The 18,098-nt window shown below is 35.4% G+C and overlaps 1 protein-coding gene across 2 annotated transcripts in view; it reads right to left on the reverse strand.

Annotated features, from left to right (window-relative positions):
• The window catches only part of LOC106877352 (sterol carrier protein 2), a 69,357-nt gene that overhangs the window by 1,832 nt on the left and 49,427 nt on the right, over positions 1 to 18,098 (reverse strand). For both annotated transcript variants that reach the window (XM_014926239.2, XM_014926238.2), the window contains exons 13-17: positions 9,054 to 9,161; positions 8,339 to 8,495; positions 7,937 to 8,033; positions 5,733 to 5,865; positions 2,689 to 2,765 (exon numbers count right to left, since the gene is read on the reverse strand). In XM_014926239.2, coding sequence (XP_014781725.1) covers positions 2,689 to 2,765; positions 5,733 to 5,865; positions 7,937 to 8,033; positions 8,339 to 8,495; positions 9,054 to 9,161 — 572 coding nt within the window. The remainder of the gene's footprint in view (positions 1 to 2,688; positions 2,766 to 5,732; positions 5,866 to 7,936; positions 8,034 to 8,338; positions 8,496 to 9,053; positions 9,162 to 18,098) is intronic.

Here is an 18,098-nt window from a genome sequence, read left to right on the forward strand (position 1 = left end):
TATTATTATTATTATTATTATTATTATTATTATTATTATTATTATTATTATTATTATTACTGATTTACCAAGATGGTGAGCTGGCAGAATCATTAGCACACTGGGCAAAATGCTTGAGCAGTATTTCATCCAACTATGTTCTGAGTTCAAATGCTGCCAGGGTTGATAAATTAAGTACCAGTGAAATACTGGAATCGATGTAATTGACTAGCCCCCTCCCCACAAATTTCAGGCCTTGTGCTTTTATCATCAAAACAGCATTCACTGAAGTTTCTTTCATTGGAAAAAATATGCATCCATTGTGTTCTCACCTCATGCCTCACAGATCAAGTTGCAGGCTTATTGCTGGCTATACTGGCATAGGGTGGAGTCTGCAATATATTTTTCAAACAGATTCTTCATCCTAAGATCTGAATGCATCCCTTGTTAACCTGCATGACAGACGATGCAGTATGGTTATCTTTTGAACCCTTTCCACATTGCACTTTCAAGCTGGTATTTGTACTGGACCCACGGATAAAGACCAATAAACAAGAGTTTATTGGTCAAAAAATAATAAACCGTAATAACTGCTTCAAAATTTTAGCACAAAGCCAGACATTTGAGTGGAGGGGGTTAGTTGATTACACCAACTCCACTACTTGACTAGTACTTTATTTTATCAACCAGGAAAGGATGAAAGATAAAGTTGACCTTGGTAGGATTTGAACTCAGAATGTAAATAGTTGGAAGAAATACAGTTAAGCATTTTGTCTGGTGTGCTAACAATTCTACCAGCATTCTGCCTTTAATAAACTATAATAACGGGTAAGTGTCTTCTATTATAGTCAGGGGCTATAATAAAAAAAAACACTTGCCCAAGATGCCTTACAGTGGGACTAAGCCAGAAAAAAGTGGCTGGTAAGTGAACTTCTTAACCACAGAGCTATAAATAAATATACATATAGGCAAAATGACCAATGCTGGTGGAGTGCGAAAATCTCTTTCAAGTGTTGGGCCTCACAGACGCAATGACTAATGACCAAAACCTTTGGCATTATGTTGTGCTTGAGAAGAAGACCCATCAAGCCAAGTAAAATCAGTCATGGCTGATACTGGTGTCATGCAAATGGCACCCATTACATTCTCAGAGTGGTTGGCATTAGGAAGGGCATCCAACCATAGAAACCATGCCAAATTAGACTTGAGTCTGGTGCAGCCTTCCAGCTTGCCAGTCTTGGTCAAACCGTCCAACCCATACCAGTAAGGACAATGGACGTTAAATGATGATTTTATATATATATATATATCCATTTGTGTGTGTGTGTGTGTGTATATATCATCATTAAATGTCTGCCTTCCATGCAAGCATGGGTTGGACAGTTTGACAGGAGCCAGCCAGGTAGAAGACTACTCCAGGTTACTGTGTCTGTTTTGGCAAGGTTTTTACAGCTGGATGCCCTTTCTAACACCAACCACTCCACAGAGTGGACTGAGTGCTTTTTACTTGACACCAGCACAAGCGAGGTCAGTTTTGGCATGGTTTTTATAACTGTATATTTTTTACATGGCACCAGTACCAACAGGGTCACCAAGCAACTTGCAAGACAAGGAATTTTGAGATGGGGAAGGGGCATCGGAGGAGAGTATCTTGTGTCAGATGATGAAAGGTTAGAGTGTGAGAGAGAGAGACAGAAACAGGTGTCTTGCTATAGAGGATGGGGCATTGGAGCAGGGGATCTTGTGTCAGATGATGAATTAGAACCAGCTTTAGTGTTGTAAACATTATTAATCACACATATTCAAGGCAAGTGCTTTGCTTTTCACTGGTAGACTGTGATTAAGCATGGTGGGGATGACGCCCAAAGCACCAGATGCTAAAACAACTGAAAGTCATAGACTTTTATAGTCTATCAACATCACGAACATACAGTGATGGACTGATGATTCAGTTCACTTCCAATTTGGTTCAGGTATATGATATACATGTGTGTGTGTGTATTTGCCCATGTATCTCTGACCTCTCTGCGAGACTATATATCTGCATAATTCTTTTTCTTTTTATTTCATTCTTGCATAAGTGCATACATACATCTCCAAACTTTTTCTTACATTTGGACAGCTCTTTCCATAGGCATCAGCATTAACTTTTTCATCTGTATGTTCTGAAAATGTAATTTTCCCAAATAATGTGCACTTCATATTAAAGGCTGTGATGAAACTATAGGATGTTACCGAATCTAACAGTCCAGGGACTCAACTAACAGTCTACCACATAGCAGAAACAGCTCTAAGCTAATGAAGTTCATTACACAAACCTTTGTTTTTTCTTCAGTGACATCTCTTTGTTTATATATCATCATCGTTCAACGTCCGCTTTCCATGCTAGCAAGGGTTGGACGATTTGACTGAGGACTGGTGAACCAGATGGCTACACCAGGCTCCAATCTGATTTGGTAGAGTTTCTACAGCTGGATGCCCTTCCTAATGCCAACCACTCCGAGAGTGTAGTGGGTGCTTTTATGTGCCACTGGCATGAAGGCCAGTCAGGCGATACTGGCAACAGCCATGCTCAAAATGGTGTATTTTATGTGCCACCAGTACAGGAGCCAGTCCAGGGGCACTGGTAACAATCTCGCTCGAATGACTTTTCACGTGCCACCGGCACGAAAGACTGATAGTAGAAATTATCAAAGTACTTTAACTCACCTGCTGTGGGTTAAGTTTTCCAGACATCAAGAGTGGGAAATTTTCATCAGATACTTTAATTGTACAATCAGCTTTCTCTGAAATTAACAGACAAAATATTTAGAAGTGATGTTATTTTCAAGTTATTTTAATAATAAAACAAAAGAAAAAAAAAATTAAACCCATTCACTTTATTTAACCTTTGGTTGAGTTTGTCATTTCCCCATCATATTCACTTCTTTCCCCTGATTGAATTTGAGGGACTTAACATGAGCTTTGTATCTTCTTATTCCATTCTAACATAGGTTGTTTATTTCTAAGTTATTGCATCCTGTGTGTTTACAGCTGTATGCTTTTCCTTATGAACTGACTTGAGAAAGAAGAGCAATATGCATTGTTTGAAAGCAGAATACAAAGAATTTATATGGATTTGAATTCGACAATTTGGCCAGCATTTTAGCAACAAAACCATAGAATATCAACCAGCTTTTAATTATGCTCAAAATACTGCCTTTAGTCCCCCACTGTTCAATACATTTAGTAATAGTTAATCTATTCCTCCTTCATTTTAATGAGCTGCTCTTGTTCTTGCTCAAAAGAAATCTATTTTATGCTTTTGGAAAAAAAAAGAAAAGAAAAGAGTTATTGAACAATGTACTAGCTTCAAATTGCAAAATTGTTACAACAGACACACAAGCTAAAACTTCCCAATGTTTCATTTTTGTCTAATGTTTCAAGCATGCACAAAATTGTACAGAAATAGCAGATGTAAAAAATACCAGACCATCACTAGAAAACCTGATATGCTGGAAACAACTTGTAAATGACATTATTTCTGAAGAAACTTCTCCGCTTTCTAAAAAGCCAAAAGTGAAACATTGGGAGTTTGTAGCTTTTTGAGTTGATGGGTGGATGTTTGGTAAGGAGATTTTAGTGTTTCTTTAAGGAAAGAGGAAGAAGAAATTTGTTAAAGATTTGTACTATTTTTTTCATTGTAGATTACAAAGAAAAAGATTTGTAAAAAAGTAAAAATGAAGAAGTTAGGGTGGGGAGGGAGGAAATTAGAATATTGAGAACATGTTTTTTGGGCGAAATCCTAATCTCCTGTATCGAAAACAGGAATTGGAAGAAATTTATGAAAAATATAAGGAGGGAGGGGTACAAATGTCACCTTGGACATGCTAGAAACAACAAGTAAAGGACAGGATTTCTGAGAGAACTTCCTTTTAAGTTCATATCAAAGATCAGGTTTTTAAATATGCTCATCACAAATACAAATTACAGAATAGATAAAAGTCATTTCAATTGGATTTGAGCTGTAATTTTGCACATGCACACAACAAAAAATAACACGATTCGTACAGAAGTTTTACCTAGAGTGTATGTGTGTGCCAAAGGAAGTTATTTTATGGCATTCTTTCATTTGAAGCACCAAAGTTGTCAATGTGATCATATGGGATCATATGACTGTTTGTTAAAATTTTAAAAATTTCTTTATGCTTTGAAGAGAGCAGAAATAGAAAGTGAAAAGGTGACACTGGCTTTGAAATGAGAGCAGAAAGTGAAAGAGAGGAGAAAGTGAAAGATATATGCAAATGTATATGAAATGGATGTGTGTGTGTGTGAGAGAGAGAGGGAGTGAAGGTGTGTGTTGTCATGTATGTATTTTTTTGCATGTGTGTGTAAGTGGCACTCAGTCACTCTCTCTCACACGCATCTTTCATATACACGTACATAAATATATATGCATACATCTTTTTTGTATGTGTGCATGTGAGAGAGCAAGTGAGTGACTGTATTTATTCATAACATAAGGAGAAATGGATGTCTTTTAATGAAATTATTTTGGTTGTGGCTTATTTTAATGCAATATTTATGTGTACACTTTCATGTTTGTCTGAGTAGAATTCTGTGCATGTATGAAACATTAGATGAAAGTGAAACATTAGAAGCAAATCGAAATATTGCCTCAAAATGACCTCAAAATTGTGGAACCCAACCTCGTTTCTGAGGTTATTTTAGTAGTAAAAGAGAGTTGTTGTGCCAAAAACATAGTGTATTTGGTAGCCTTTATATTGGGTCATCCCATAAATAATGCATTTTTAAAATACTTCTTTTATTTTTCAAAATTAAGATAAACAAATTTCTTTTTTTTTTAAAACAGAGGTTCTCAAACTTTTTGGGCCACCACCCACCTCATGGCCACATAATACCCTCAGTGCTCCCACTTCTTTCTTTATTATAGTACAGATGTGACTAATTTGGAGAAACATTACTTTCATTATTCACATATCGTCACTCATGTAATGCAACACTTTGTAAGTTTGGTTCAAATTGAATGTGTGAAACTATTTTCTCTTTCTAATGAAACCTGGTCATTGTAGAGCAGTGTCTTTCAAATAATTAAAGCTGGTTGTTGAGATAATGTAGAAAATATGTAAATGAAAATAAAGTTTATTTGGTAGCCAAAAGATTATTGAATCTTTTGATACCCCATGTCAAAATCAGCAACTTAGTTTTTAAATGCATAAGGAATATATGTGCGTGCAAGCACACGCACACACAAACTCTCTTTTATATATATATATTATAGATATAGATAGATTATAATAAATAATGCACAATAAATACACTTACTATACACTTCCTTTATAATACAATATTCTTATTAAAAGATGACCATAAATAAAATATACAAGTTACACATGCATTTCCCATGCTACCATGAGTTTGTGTGTGTGGGTTTCACATGCTGTTTTTCCATGTGGCTAGGATACTTAATGTTTGGATAGTTTTCCTTAGAGTTTACAAGGTTAAAAGTATGAAATAAGAAAGAATTTATCTTACAGCATTGTACTTAAGAATCAACATTATTCTTTGATCAATAATTACACATATATTGCAAGTAGTTTCATATTATTATTTCTTACAGCAATTTATTAGAATTTATGTGAGAATATGAAAGTATATACAAGATTTTCTTTAGAACTCAATATTTCATACAACTTAATTTTGCAGGAATTAGAAATGTTATAGAAAGCAAAGGGAAAAATAAAGATACTAACTATCTAATCCATAACCAATTTCTCCAGTGCCACTCTTCAAATCTACAATCCATTTTCCAGTGGTATTACCTGGACCATTGGTTATTTCAAAACAGTAGATTCCTTGAATTTTTTTCACCATTGCACCACCATCCTATATAAAATAATAAACTCAGATAAAAATTCTAGATTTAAAACAAAAAGTATTCTATAAAATATTGGGTCATCCCACAAATAATGCATTTTTTAAATACTTCTTTTATTTTTCAAAATTAAGATAAACAAAATTATTTTTTAATCTAAAATATACTCTCCTTCATTTTCTACAATGCTCTTCCATCTATTTGGTAGACCTGCAAAGCCTCTCTTCTAAAATTCACTTGCCTGTGATGAAAAATATTTATCAACTACTGTTCTGACCTTGTCTCTAGAATTCATATTTTTTCCATCCAAATGATTTTGAAGACTGTGGAATAAATGATAATCAGATGGGGCAATGTTCGGCAAATATAGTGGGTGGAGCACTGTTTCCCATTCAAACTGCTTCAGCCTTTTGGAATGTTATCCTCACTGTATGTGGCTGAGCATTATCCTGATGGACGAACACCTTTCATCTTGAAAGCAAAGGTGGTCATTTTCCTTCTTGTACTGACTTAATCTGCTCAAGCTGCTTGCAGTGGATCTCCTTTGTTATTGTTTGGTTTGGGTTTAAAAGTTCAAAGTAGACTAAACCTTTCATATCCCACCAAACAGATAACAACACCTTATGTGTGTGGAGACCTTCTTTAGCTTGGAGTACCGGTGTATCTCCTTTGCCTAGCCACTGTCTTCAGTGCTTGACATTTTTATAGAGAACCCATTTCTCATCACCAGTCACTATACGGTCCCAAAAAGGTTCATTCATGAGACATGACAGCAAAGAAGAGCACACATTCACTCTCTGCATGTGATTAGACTCGGAAAGTTTGTGAGGAACCCATTGACTCAATTTGCTGACTTTTCCGATGTCATGCAGGTGTTGATGAATGGTTCAATGACCAAATCTAAGCTTCTCTGCTAGTTCCTCAACAATTACAATGGGATTTTGTTCCACTAGGGTTTGCAGGATGTCCTCATTAAGCTCTACAAATCTTCCAGGATGAGGCTCATTTTCTAGGCTGTAGTTTTCGGCTCAGAATTTCTGGAACCACCATTGGCACTGGCTTACATTTATTGTCTGATCCTCATATACTGCATTAATATTCCTTGCACTTTCTATTGCATTGTTGCCTTTATTGAACTCATAAAGCAAAATATGCCGAATATGCTTCTTTGTGACTTCCATTATAGCTTTGAAAAAATAACTCTTAAAATCGAACTGCACTCTTCAAAACTTGCACTAAGAATAAGGACAAGGTAAAATTACTACCTGTTTTTATAGCAAGTTGATGCAGGTAGTTTATCATGTGCCCCTTTGACTTTTAGTTCATGCAATTGAAAAAAAACCCCACTTTATTTATGGGATGATCCAATATAATCTAATCAGTATTTTGAAGTACTATAAAATGACTATAAAATGCCCTTGCCTATGCGACACACCCCCAACATACATGGTTCAAATCGGAAATTTTATCATTGACCTGGCCATAAGTCACAGTGACATTTTTGATGTTGGAGAGCAAAGTTCAATTGGGAATTGTGACAACATAGTTGTTGTTCGGTAACTGAGCTTTCAGTAAGCTGAAGATGACTTACAACAATTGTTATCCCATTAAGTCCATGCATTTTAGAAACCGTTGTTTATAATGTAAAATTTTATCCTTTTCGGTTATTCCAAGTGTCAAAACTTCAGATGTGGCATGTACCTAGAAAATATCTGAAGATTTTTTTTTTATAGGATGCGCTTATAAGTTGCACCCCCAACTTGAGGTAAAAATTTAAAAGAAAAAAAATGCAACTTAAAGCTGAGTATATATGGTAATATAAACTTTAAATTTACCAAAAACTGACTGAGTAACATATTTAAAATAATTAAAGCTTTCATGCATTTAAAACATAGACTCTGGTAACATAACTGAGAGAGAGAGAGAGAGAGAGAGAGACAGAGTGTCTACATGATATCTAACTGTAAAGGTGAGACTGTGTCATTGGCTTCTTTCAAACTACCCTGACTAGAATAAAAATAATGTTTATCACAGTTAACATTCCATTATTGCTTTAGTACAACAAACTTAATAATATCTTACAGTTTCAAGCTGCTGTTTAATCAATTCAAACACGGGATAGGATTTGAAATCCTGTTCTGTTGCAGAACTGACATTAGACATGCTCAAAGTGGATTGCCTACAAAAACACAAATAGAATTTCATTTTAATATATAATTGTTTTTGCAATTTCAATAGTAATAGTACCTTGTTTCTAAATCATTTCATGATATGAAGTATAGCTTATTTTGGTGTGCAATTAATGTAAATTACTTTAAAAGGTATTTAGAGTGAAAATATTAAAACAAAAAGAAGCATATTATAAGTGTTTGTAAATTATTTCAGTCCCACTATTTGGCATCTTGGGCAAGTGTCTTGCATTATCGCATTTTAAATTATTGTATGTACAATCAATTATACTAATTCTCAAAATATGATAATTACCTTTGAGCTTCTGAAGGGAATCCAAGTTTATAAGCAGCTACAATTGAAGCACCACCTAAGCCAATATTTTGCTGTAGAGCTAGTTTTGCATTTGGAACTTGACGTTTCTGAGCCAAACCACGTAGTTGCCAGCAGAGTTCACAACACTGAGCTAATCCTGTTAAATGAAAATAGTTGCAATAACAAATTACAAATTGATGTGAAAGTATTTATTCCGATATAATTCTTTCTAATTGTGGCACAAGGCCAGAAATATTAAGGAGGAAAGGGAAGTCAGATTGGGGAAGTTACATTGATCCCAGCGCTCAACTGGTACTTTTTTTTCTTCATCAAACTCAAAATGATGAAAGGCAAAGTCAACCACTATAGTATTTAATAACAATTCCACCAGCTTGAAGCCTTATTTATTTCAATGTAGTAAGAATCTATATTAAGTGAAGAACATGGAAAATGTTTCAATCATTTGACCCTTTTGCATTCAGATTTCTCTGTCAAATGTAATACTTATTTATTCACATTGTTTTGCATTAATCATATATTACCTTGTTGCTCTGAGATTTTGATGATGTGATTGATTATCTTTAGAATAACATTGTAGCATAGGTGTGAGAGGCAAAATTTTGCTGATCTGAACATAAAACAAGTAAAATATTAGGCCAGATATGGCCAGTTTAAATACAAAAGGGTTAAACAATTAATTATGTTCAGTTCTTACCTGTAGCACCTAAAGGATGTCCTTTAGAAATCAAACCACCACTAGGATTCACCACAAATTTTCCTCCAAAAGTATTATCACCATTATCTATAAATTCACCAGCTTTGCCTAAAAAAAAAAAAATTACAAGACAAACAAACTACAGCATCAATACATAGAAAGTAAACAATTTTGATGGTAATCATAGATTTACCATGTGCATTCTAGTTTTACAATAGGTACACCATGTCCTTGCAAGAGGCAACAGAAAGGGCATCCAGCTGTAAAACACTGCCTCAAAAAGAAAAAAATCCAACCCATGCAAGCATGGAAAAGTAGATGTAACATGCTGGGGATGCTACTGCTGTTGGTGATGATAATAATTATCACAGACTGTGTTTCTTTTTTTTTTAAAGTAAACAGGAAAATGTGAGGAGACTGAAATTCAAACCTGCTTTAGAAAAATGGCTAAATAAGATATTTCTACCTTATATACTTGGTGAAAATTTAGTCAATGAATCTTTTATGTTTTCTTCATTTCAGTCACAAGACTTGCAGCCATGCTGAAGTACTGTCTCAAAGGTTTTAGTCAAACAAATTAATCCCAATACATTTTTTAAAATCCTGATGCTTATACTATTGATTGCTTTTTGATGTACTCTTAAGTTACAGGAAGATACACAAACACACATATAACAGGCTTCTTTCAGTTTCCATTTACAAAATCCACTCACAAAGTGCTGCACTGTGGGACTGAACTTAAGACTACATGGTTGGGAAGCAAGTTTCTTAACCACACAAGCATGCCTACACCTATGAATGTAATTATCACTATCATTTAAGGCAGTGGTTCAAACTTTTTTGGGCTGCCCCCTTGACATCCAGGCCACATTCCTAGCCACCCACCCCAGCTAACCATCACAAGCATAGACCTCTTTCTGAAGCAAATTCAAAGCAACTGTATTTCACAAATAAGACTTAACTCAATGAACCCATTATTTTGTTGTTTCTACATGAATCGCCACCCCATTATCACCCCAATTTTTACAGGATTCGCTACCCCATTATTGTCCCACTTTTCTTCAATTCACCCTTAGAACTTTCCATCGCCCCAGTGGGGACAATATCTCTCACTTTGGGAACCATTGAGATAAGGCATCAAGCTAGCAGAATCATTAGCATGCAGGGTGAAATGCTTAGCAGTATTTTGTCTGCCTTCATGTTCTGAGTTCAAATTCTGCCAAGATTGACTTTGCCTTTCATCCTTTCAGAGTCAATAAGTCTATTCATTTAAATATTTGGATCAAGTTTTTGATATGAGGACAACTCATGAATGATGCCCACCTCACATCAGTCTTGGATATCCTGCAAAAGGTCAAGGTGCTTCCCTTTACCCTCTAAGCCAGTGCTTTTCAATCACCTATGAACCTCTTTGATTACTATATTATTCTGGTGAATCCCCATAGCCATTCAGTGTTTAAAAACTATTTTTATAGGTACTTTCGATATTCTTATTTTGTCTCTCACTCATTCTCTTGCAGAGATTTGTAATAACACTCTCTGAGAGAATGTTTCTGTGACCAGAAACATGTTAAACTATGTAAAACATTAGAGAAAGAAACCAAGCTGTTTCTTGCAGTCAATATATCTAAAGCAAATTTTTTTATACACCCTTTAAATACAATTATAGATTCCCTAATTTACTACTTTGTTTGCATGGACTCCACCAAATCTTATGTGAACCCCCAAGGGTCATATGAACTATGGTGGAGAACCATTGCTCTAAGCCATAAAAAGAAAAGAGAAAAAAATGATGAGCCTTTGTAGTTATCAAATTTCCTTAGAGTTCATCATCATCGTTTAATGTCCATCTTCCGTGCATGCATGAGTAGCATGGCTCACAGAAGCTGGCCAGTTAGAAAAACTACTCTATGCTACTGTGTCTGTTTTTGTAGGATTTTTATGGCTAGATGTCCTTCCTAACACCAACCACTCTGTAGAGTGGACTCAGTGCTTTTACGTGGCACTAGCACAGGTGAGGTTAATTTTAACATGATTTTTACAGCCGGATGTCCTTCCAAATGCCAACCACTTTACAGTGTGGACTGAATGCTTTTTATGTGGTACCAGCACTGGCAGGGTCACTGTGTAACTTGCAAGACAAGGAATTATGAGAGGGGCACGGGAATTTGAGGAGGGGTACTCGTGTCAGAGGATGAAAGTTTAGAGGGTGACAAAGAGACAGAGGCAGAAACAGGTGTCTTGCTATAACGGAGGGGGTACTCGACGAGATAATCCAGTATCAGGTGATGAAAGGTTAGAGTGTGACAGAGAAATATTATACAAGGAATATTAAAAAAGGCGATTGCAACCTCAATGTTGGATTAAAGTAATCTTAACTCTTTGAATGCAAAATTAAATTCCATGTGACTGAGACCTTTGGAAATGTGCTGTGCGTGAGAAGACCCGGCAAGCCAAGTAAGATCGTTGCCAGTGCCCCTGGACTGGCTCTTGTGCGGGTGGCACATGAGATGCACCATTTTGAGCGTGGCCGTTGCCAGTATCGCCTGACTGGCTCCCGTAGGATTTTCGAGTGAGATCGTTGCCAGTGCCCCTGGACTGACTTGTGCGGGTGGCACATAAAAGACACCATTTCGAGCGTGGCCGTTTTCGTGCGGGTGACACGTAAAAGCACCCACTACACTCTCTGAGTGGTTGGCGTTAGGAAGGGCATCCAGCTGTAGAAACTCTGCCAAATTAGATTGGAGCCTGGTGTTGCCATCCGGTTTCACCAGTCCTCAGTCAAATCGTCCAACCCATGCTAGCATGGAAAGCGGACGTTAAACGATGATGATGATGATGATGATGATGATTCCTAGTAATGATGATAAAGATCTACCAAAAAATAGATTTGGTATTTTCTGCTTCTATAAACTTAACGTATCTCATCAATAAATAGTTTCAAACATGACATTCTTCAACAATATATACCAAAGATTGGTATACAAAACTGCCTCCCCCAGTTGAAGGTAATGAAATTTTGAGTGGATATATCTGATTTCTGCACTAAAAGGATTATGGTATGGGAGCTTCATTAAGGAAATCATTTCGATTTTTAAAATTTTACATGAGCTGAGGTCAAACTGGTGAAAGCCAGGTTGGTTTTTACCTTTCAAATTTTATCATTTATTGAATTTAGTATAAAAGGATTGATTATAATTAGTTGGGTAAAGTAAATTATATAAACAGAAAGAAAATTGACAGAAATATGTGAATGATATAGGATTGTTTTATGAAATATCTAAGCTGAGAACTATATCTCTTGTACTTCTTTCAGTCATCAGACTGTGGTCATGCTGGAGCACCTCCTTGAATTTTTGATCGAATGAATCAACCTCAGTACTTATTTGTTTATTTTTTGAAACCTAGTACTTATTCTATGTCACTTTTGCTGAACTGTTAGGTTACAGGGACATAAACACACCAACACCAGTTGTAAAATAGTGGTGGGAGACAAACACACACACACACACACATACGATGGACTTCTTTCTGTTTCTGTCTTCCAAGTCCACTCACAAGGCTTTGGTCAGCCCAAGGCTATAGTAGAAGACACTTGCCCATGGTGCCATGCAGTGGGACTGAAACCAGAACCACGTGGTTGGGAAGCAAGCTTCTTACCATACAGTCACAGATTTAAGCTGCAACTTGATTATCAAAATTTATTTCCTATAGGTGATTAAAAGAATAAGGAAAGGGGTTGGATTCAGAATATTAAAAGAAATTATGTCATGAAAAAATGTAATAGATAACGGCTATAATTGAATTTTACTAAGAGATTATACTGATAATACTTATATAACCCAATGTCTTTCAGTTTATCACTTGACTGTTTATTTCAAACTGATATGTCTAATAACTTATATTTAGTGAAGTGTGAGATACTTCAAACACACATTTTGACCTAATATGTTTCAGTCATGCAGATAACCTCAACTTGTTTTTTTTTAAAGTTAATAAAAGAAAAAAAAGGAAATTTGTTCTAGTTTTAGTAAATCATCAGTCATTAGGAAAATTCTGTCTTTCAGTGGAACAAATTTCAAAGGCTTTGAAAAGAAGCAGAGAAGATAGCATATTTTGTAAATGAATGTGTTTTATGTTTCAAATTCTGAGTTATTTACTTTTGCTGTGTATAACTTATGTTTATCTTAATGTTCTTGTCAATTATCCAATATTTTGAATCTTCTCTAATAAATCTTTGTTAATATTATATTTAGTAGATGATAAAATCAAGAAAATAATGATAAACATAAGTGCAGGCATGGCTGTGTGGTAAGAAGCTTGCTTCTCAACCACATGGTTTCAGGTTTAGTCCCACTGCGTGGCACGTTGTGCAAGCGTCTTCTACCAAAGCCTTGTGAGCAAATTTGAAGACAGAAACTGAAAGAAGCTTGTGTGTGTGTGTGTGTGTGTGTGTGTGTGTGTGAACGCATGTGTGTTTATGTTCCCATAACTGAGCAGTTCAGCAAAAAGAGTAGAATAAGTAACCAGCTTAATTTGTTTAATTAAAATTCTTCGAGACAGTGCCCCAGCAAGGCCGCAGTCTAAAGACAAACAAATAAAAGATTTAAAATTTTATTCATCATTGTTTATGTTTATTAATAAAAGGCTTTGTTCTATAAAATCTAAGCATTTCGACAGGGATTTTCCCAATTTTGTTATCACCATGGCTTTGGAAGTGATCTGAAGAAACTTTTCATGAAAAAACTTTTGAAAATTTATGATTTTTTTTCTCACTCCACCCTCTGGACCAATGTTTTTTACACTACACATGTAGAAACAGTGGGGAAAGCCTTTTCAGTAACAAAAAAAAGAGAAAAATATTTGAAAATATTCCCAGATGAAAAGATATGTGATTTTAAGAGAGAGTTAGCTGTTGTTTCTAGCATAACCTGCGACTACCTGGTACCTTCCTCATCTTCCCACCCCAGTAGCATCAAGCAAGTGTGTGTGTGCATGTTAATAAGTAAACATATTTACTAACAGAAAAGTATGCTATTTTCTCCATTTTGATTGGGATTCTTTGGAATGTTATTCACCACACACTTCAAAATGATGAGTGACGGAAGATTTTATGGAAAAATTTTTCTTGAAAATGTAAGATTTTTCAACCCCACCACCCCAGACCCTAGTGACAGGTGCGTAAGTGCGTATTACATATTATTTTTGCAATACGCACTTAAAGACGATGGGGAAAGCCTGTTTTGAAACATCACACCACACTCCACCCTTATGACAGTGACATTTATTTTCCTTTAATTATTTTCAACAATAACCCTCCTACTTGTACAAAGATACACACACAGAATAAGCAGAAAGAAATGTGAAAAAAAAAAAAATCCAAATTATTATATTATTGACAACATCGGTTTCAAATTTTGGCACAAGCCCAGTATTTCAGGGGGGGGGGGGTCGATCACATCAACCCCAGTATTCAATTAGTACTTAGTTGGGTAAGTCAACCTCAGCAGTATTTGAACTCAGAATGTGAAGAAGAATGAAATGCTGCTAAGCATTTTACCTGGCGTGCCAACAGTCCCACCAGCTAGCTGCCTTATATTATCAATGTTACTTGAAGGCAGTGAACTGGGAGAATCATTACTGCACTGGGCAAAATGTTTAGTGGCATTTTGTTTGTCTTTATGTTCCGAGTTCAAATTCCAGACCTGCCTTTCAGCCTTTCGGGGTCAATAAAATAAATACCAGTTGAATAATGGGGTTGATGTAATTAACTTACCCCCACCCCCAAAATGCTGGCCTTGTACCAAAATTTGAAAGCAATATTACTTGAAATTACAAACAAAATACAAACTCTAGCAATAAAAATATTTTAAGACTAGCAATAAAGATATTTTAAGTCAAACAAAACAAATTATAAATCTAATACTTAGTATGTTTAAAGGAAGTAAAAATAGTGTTCATTTGATAAACTTACCGAATAGTTGCTATGTTTTACCTCAGTTAGTTTTCAATGTAAAAAGAATACAAGTAAAAGCTAGAAGTGTAGCAGAAAAATTACTAAATAAATAGCTTAAGAAACAATTGTCCCAGATGTTACTAAAAGTATACTATGCTCTAAATACATATATGCTAACAAAACATATATGTCTAAAGGTCAAAGTAATAATTAATTTTCTTTTCTACATTCACTGATAAAATATAAAAAGCAAGTAAAGGCAGCAGTAGTAACTCCAGTTTTCAATTTAATATCTATTTGTTATATCTACAGGTTGTTCTATTTATATGTTCTATATATAACACGTGCATTAGGAATAAGGGTGCTAGTCTCATGATCACAAGGTTATGGGTTTGATTCCTGGATCAAGCAGTGCATTGTGTCCTTGAGTAAGATACAAGCATCTCCTGCATTAAAACTGCCTCAGGTTACAGGATTTCGTGCTTATGGAAATTGTAAAGTATGATCATTAATTTTGGGACATGGTCTCTTATGGAAATTCAAAAACTACACTTTCTTCTTAGCTCAATGGCCACTTGTATTTTAGTTAAGATCAAAGTATATAGTCGACGATTTGAAAAACTATCATCACATTAGACACATACATATAATGTACATAAATGTGAGTATACACCTGGTAGTTCGCTGGTAAAGCACATTCACTGTCTCAGTGTTCGTTGAGCATTTGACTGATAAAAGAAATGGAATATGGAAGACACAAGAATCTTTATTGATCACTACAACTGTTTTGACCCATCTTGTGGATGGGGTACTGAACATCCGATTTAATTGTATCCCTCAGGTGATTTCAATAGGTATCTTGTTAAAATAAACTATTTTGCAAGATTTCTTCTTGGTCTTCGTATATAGAAGTGGCAATTTAAGGTATACAGCTTTATTCTTCTAAAGATCCATAACAAATATCAGATACAAAAAGAAACAAATACACAATACAGCAATGGTCGAAAAAATTGTAGTGATCAATAACGATTCTTGTATCTTCCATTTCTCTCATTAATCATATATATACTAGCATACTCATACTGAGAAAAATGCAGACAGTTTTACCAGCAATAGAAAATAGCATAAAAACACTATGAGGTAAACTATTCATAATTGTTCGCAATCTAGTAAATAGATGTACATACCCAGAATTGAAGCACTTGAAGAATAAGATTTAATGTCTTGGTTGAAAATATTACACACACATGTATGTTTGTGTATATACAAACACACAAAAACATGTATGTACATATAAATATATACACATATATATGTATATGTGTACATAAAAATACATAAAAACATACATATATAAACACACACAAACGTGCATACATACGCACACACGTCTATTTATCTATCTATATGGATATATATATACCACCATGAAGTATACATACATATACATTTATATATATATCTACACATATATATACATATTTTATAGACAATCTCTCTCACTTTATATATATATATAAGTCCTAATAAGTAGGAAGGTAGACAAGACACAAACCCCTTCTGCTCGATCTGCAGAAAAGGCGTAGGTAGAAACTCCATAAGATGTACCGAGTGTAAGCTATGGACACATAAGAGGTGCAGCAATATTGAGGAAGGCTAACTAGCAATATAGTTTTTGTATGTGGCAGATGCTCAGGAGCAATAAACACTGAGAATGTGCAGAAAACAACCTTTGCCACAGTCCAGGGAGAAAAACTAGAAGTAGTTGATAGCTTCTGCTACCTAGTTTGTAGCAGGGGAGGGTGCGCTGAAAGTGTAGCTGCTAGAATAAGAATAGCCTGGGCAAAGTTTAGAGAGCTCTTACCTCTGCTGGTGACAAAGGGCCTTTCACTCAGAGTAAAAGGCAGACTGTATGACGCATGTGTACGAACAGCCATACTACATGGCAGTGAAACATGGGCCGTGACTGCTGAGGACATGCGTAAGCTTGCAAGAAACGAAGCCAGTATGCTCCAATGGATGTGTAATGTCAGTGTGCATACTTGACAGAGTGTAAGTACCTTGAGAGAAAAGTTGGACCTAAGAAGCATCAGTTGTGGTGTGCAAGAGAGACGACTGTGCTGGTATGAACATGTGACAAGAATGGATGAGGATAGCTGTGTGAAAAAGTGCCACATTCTAGCAGTTGAGGGAACCTGTGGAAGAGGTAGACCTAGGAAGACCTGGGACGCGGTGGTGAAGCACGACCTTTGAACTTTAAGCCTCACCGAGGCAATGACTAGTGACCGGGACCTTTGGAAATATGCAGTATGTGAGAAGACTCAGCAAGCCAAGTGAGAGCATAAGCTGTGACCTCTGCCAGAAGTGTGGCCAGCTCACTTATTCGTATCTTTACTTCATTGGACACTAAACTCTGCTTGCGAAGACATGTTGAGGCAAGTAAAATTTGAAATCTGAAATCAAACCGAATCTGACGACTGGCACCTATGCCAACCTCTCCTTCATTGGACACTAAACTCTGCTTGCAAAGACCTGTTGGGGCAAGTCATTATAGTACTCGGAGTTTCAAATATCAGAGTGAAGAGCTATGATACATTCTCGTCGACTATTAATGGCAACAGACACAATGAAAAATTGTTAAATAAAAGGGAAGTAAACTCTAATAGATGGAAAAAGAAAAAAAATACACGGAATGATATTTTCACAATACACAGACATAAACCTCCTGCATTCACACAAACATGTACACGTACAAACACACACGTGTATATATATATATATATATATATATATATATATATATATATATATATATATATATATATATATATATATATATATATGTATACATGCATACATATATATATATATATATATATTTATTTATGTACGCAACCTCATCCTCATATACACACAGTTGTTTACATGCAGACACGTAACATAATACATTTATATGTATAAATATATATGTGTATACATACATACACACACACACACACATATATATATATATATATATATATATATATACACACACTAGCAGAGATACCTGGCCTTGCTCGGGATTAAAATGACAGATTTTTATTGCT

This window comes from Octopus bimaculoides, chromosome 4 (genome assembly GCF_001194135.2).
Source record: "Octopus bimaculoides isolate UCB-OBI-ISO-001 chromosome 4, ASM119413v2, whole genome shotgun sequence".
In the NCBI taxonomy this organism is placed as follows: Eukaryota; Metazoa; Mollusca; class Cephalopoda; order Octopoda; family Octopodidae; genus Octopus; species Octopus bimaculoides.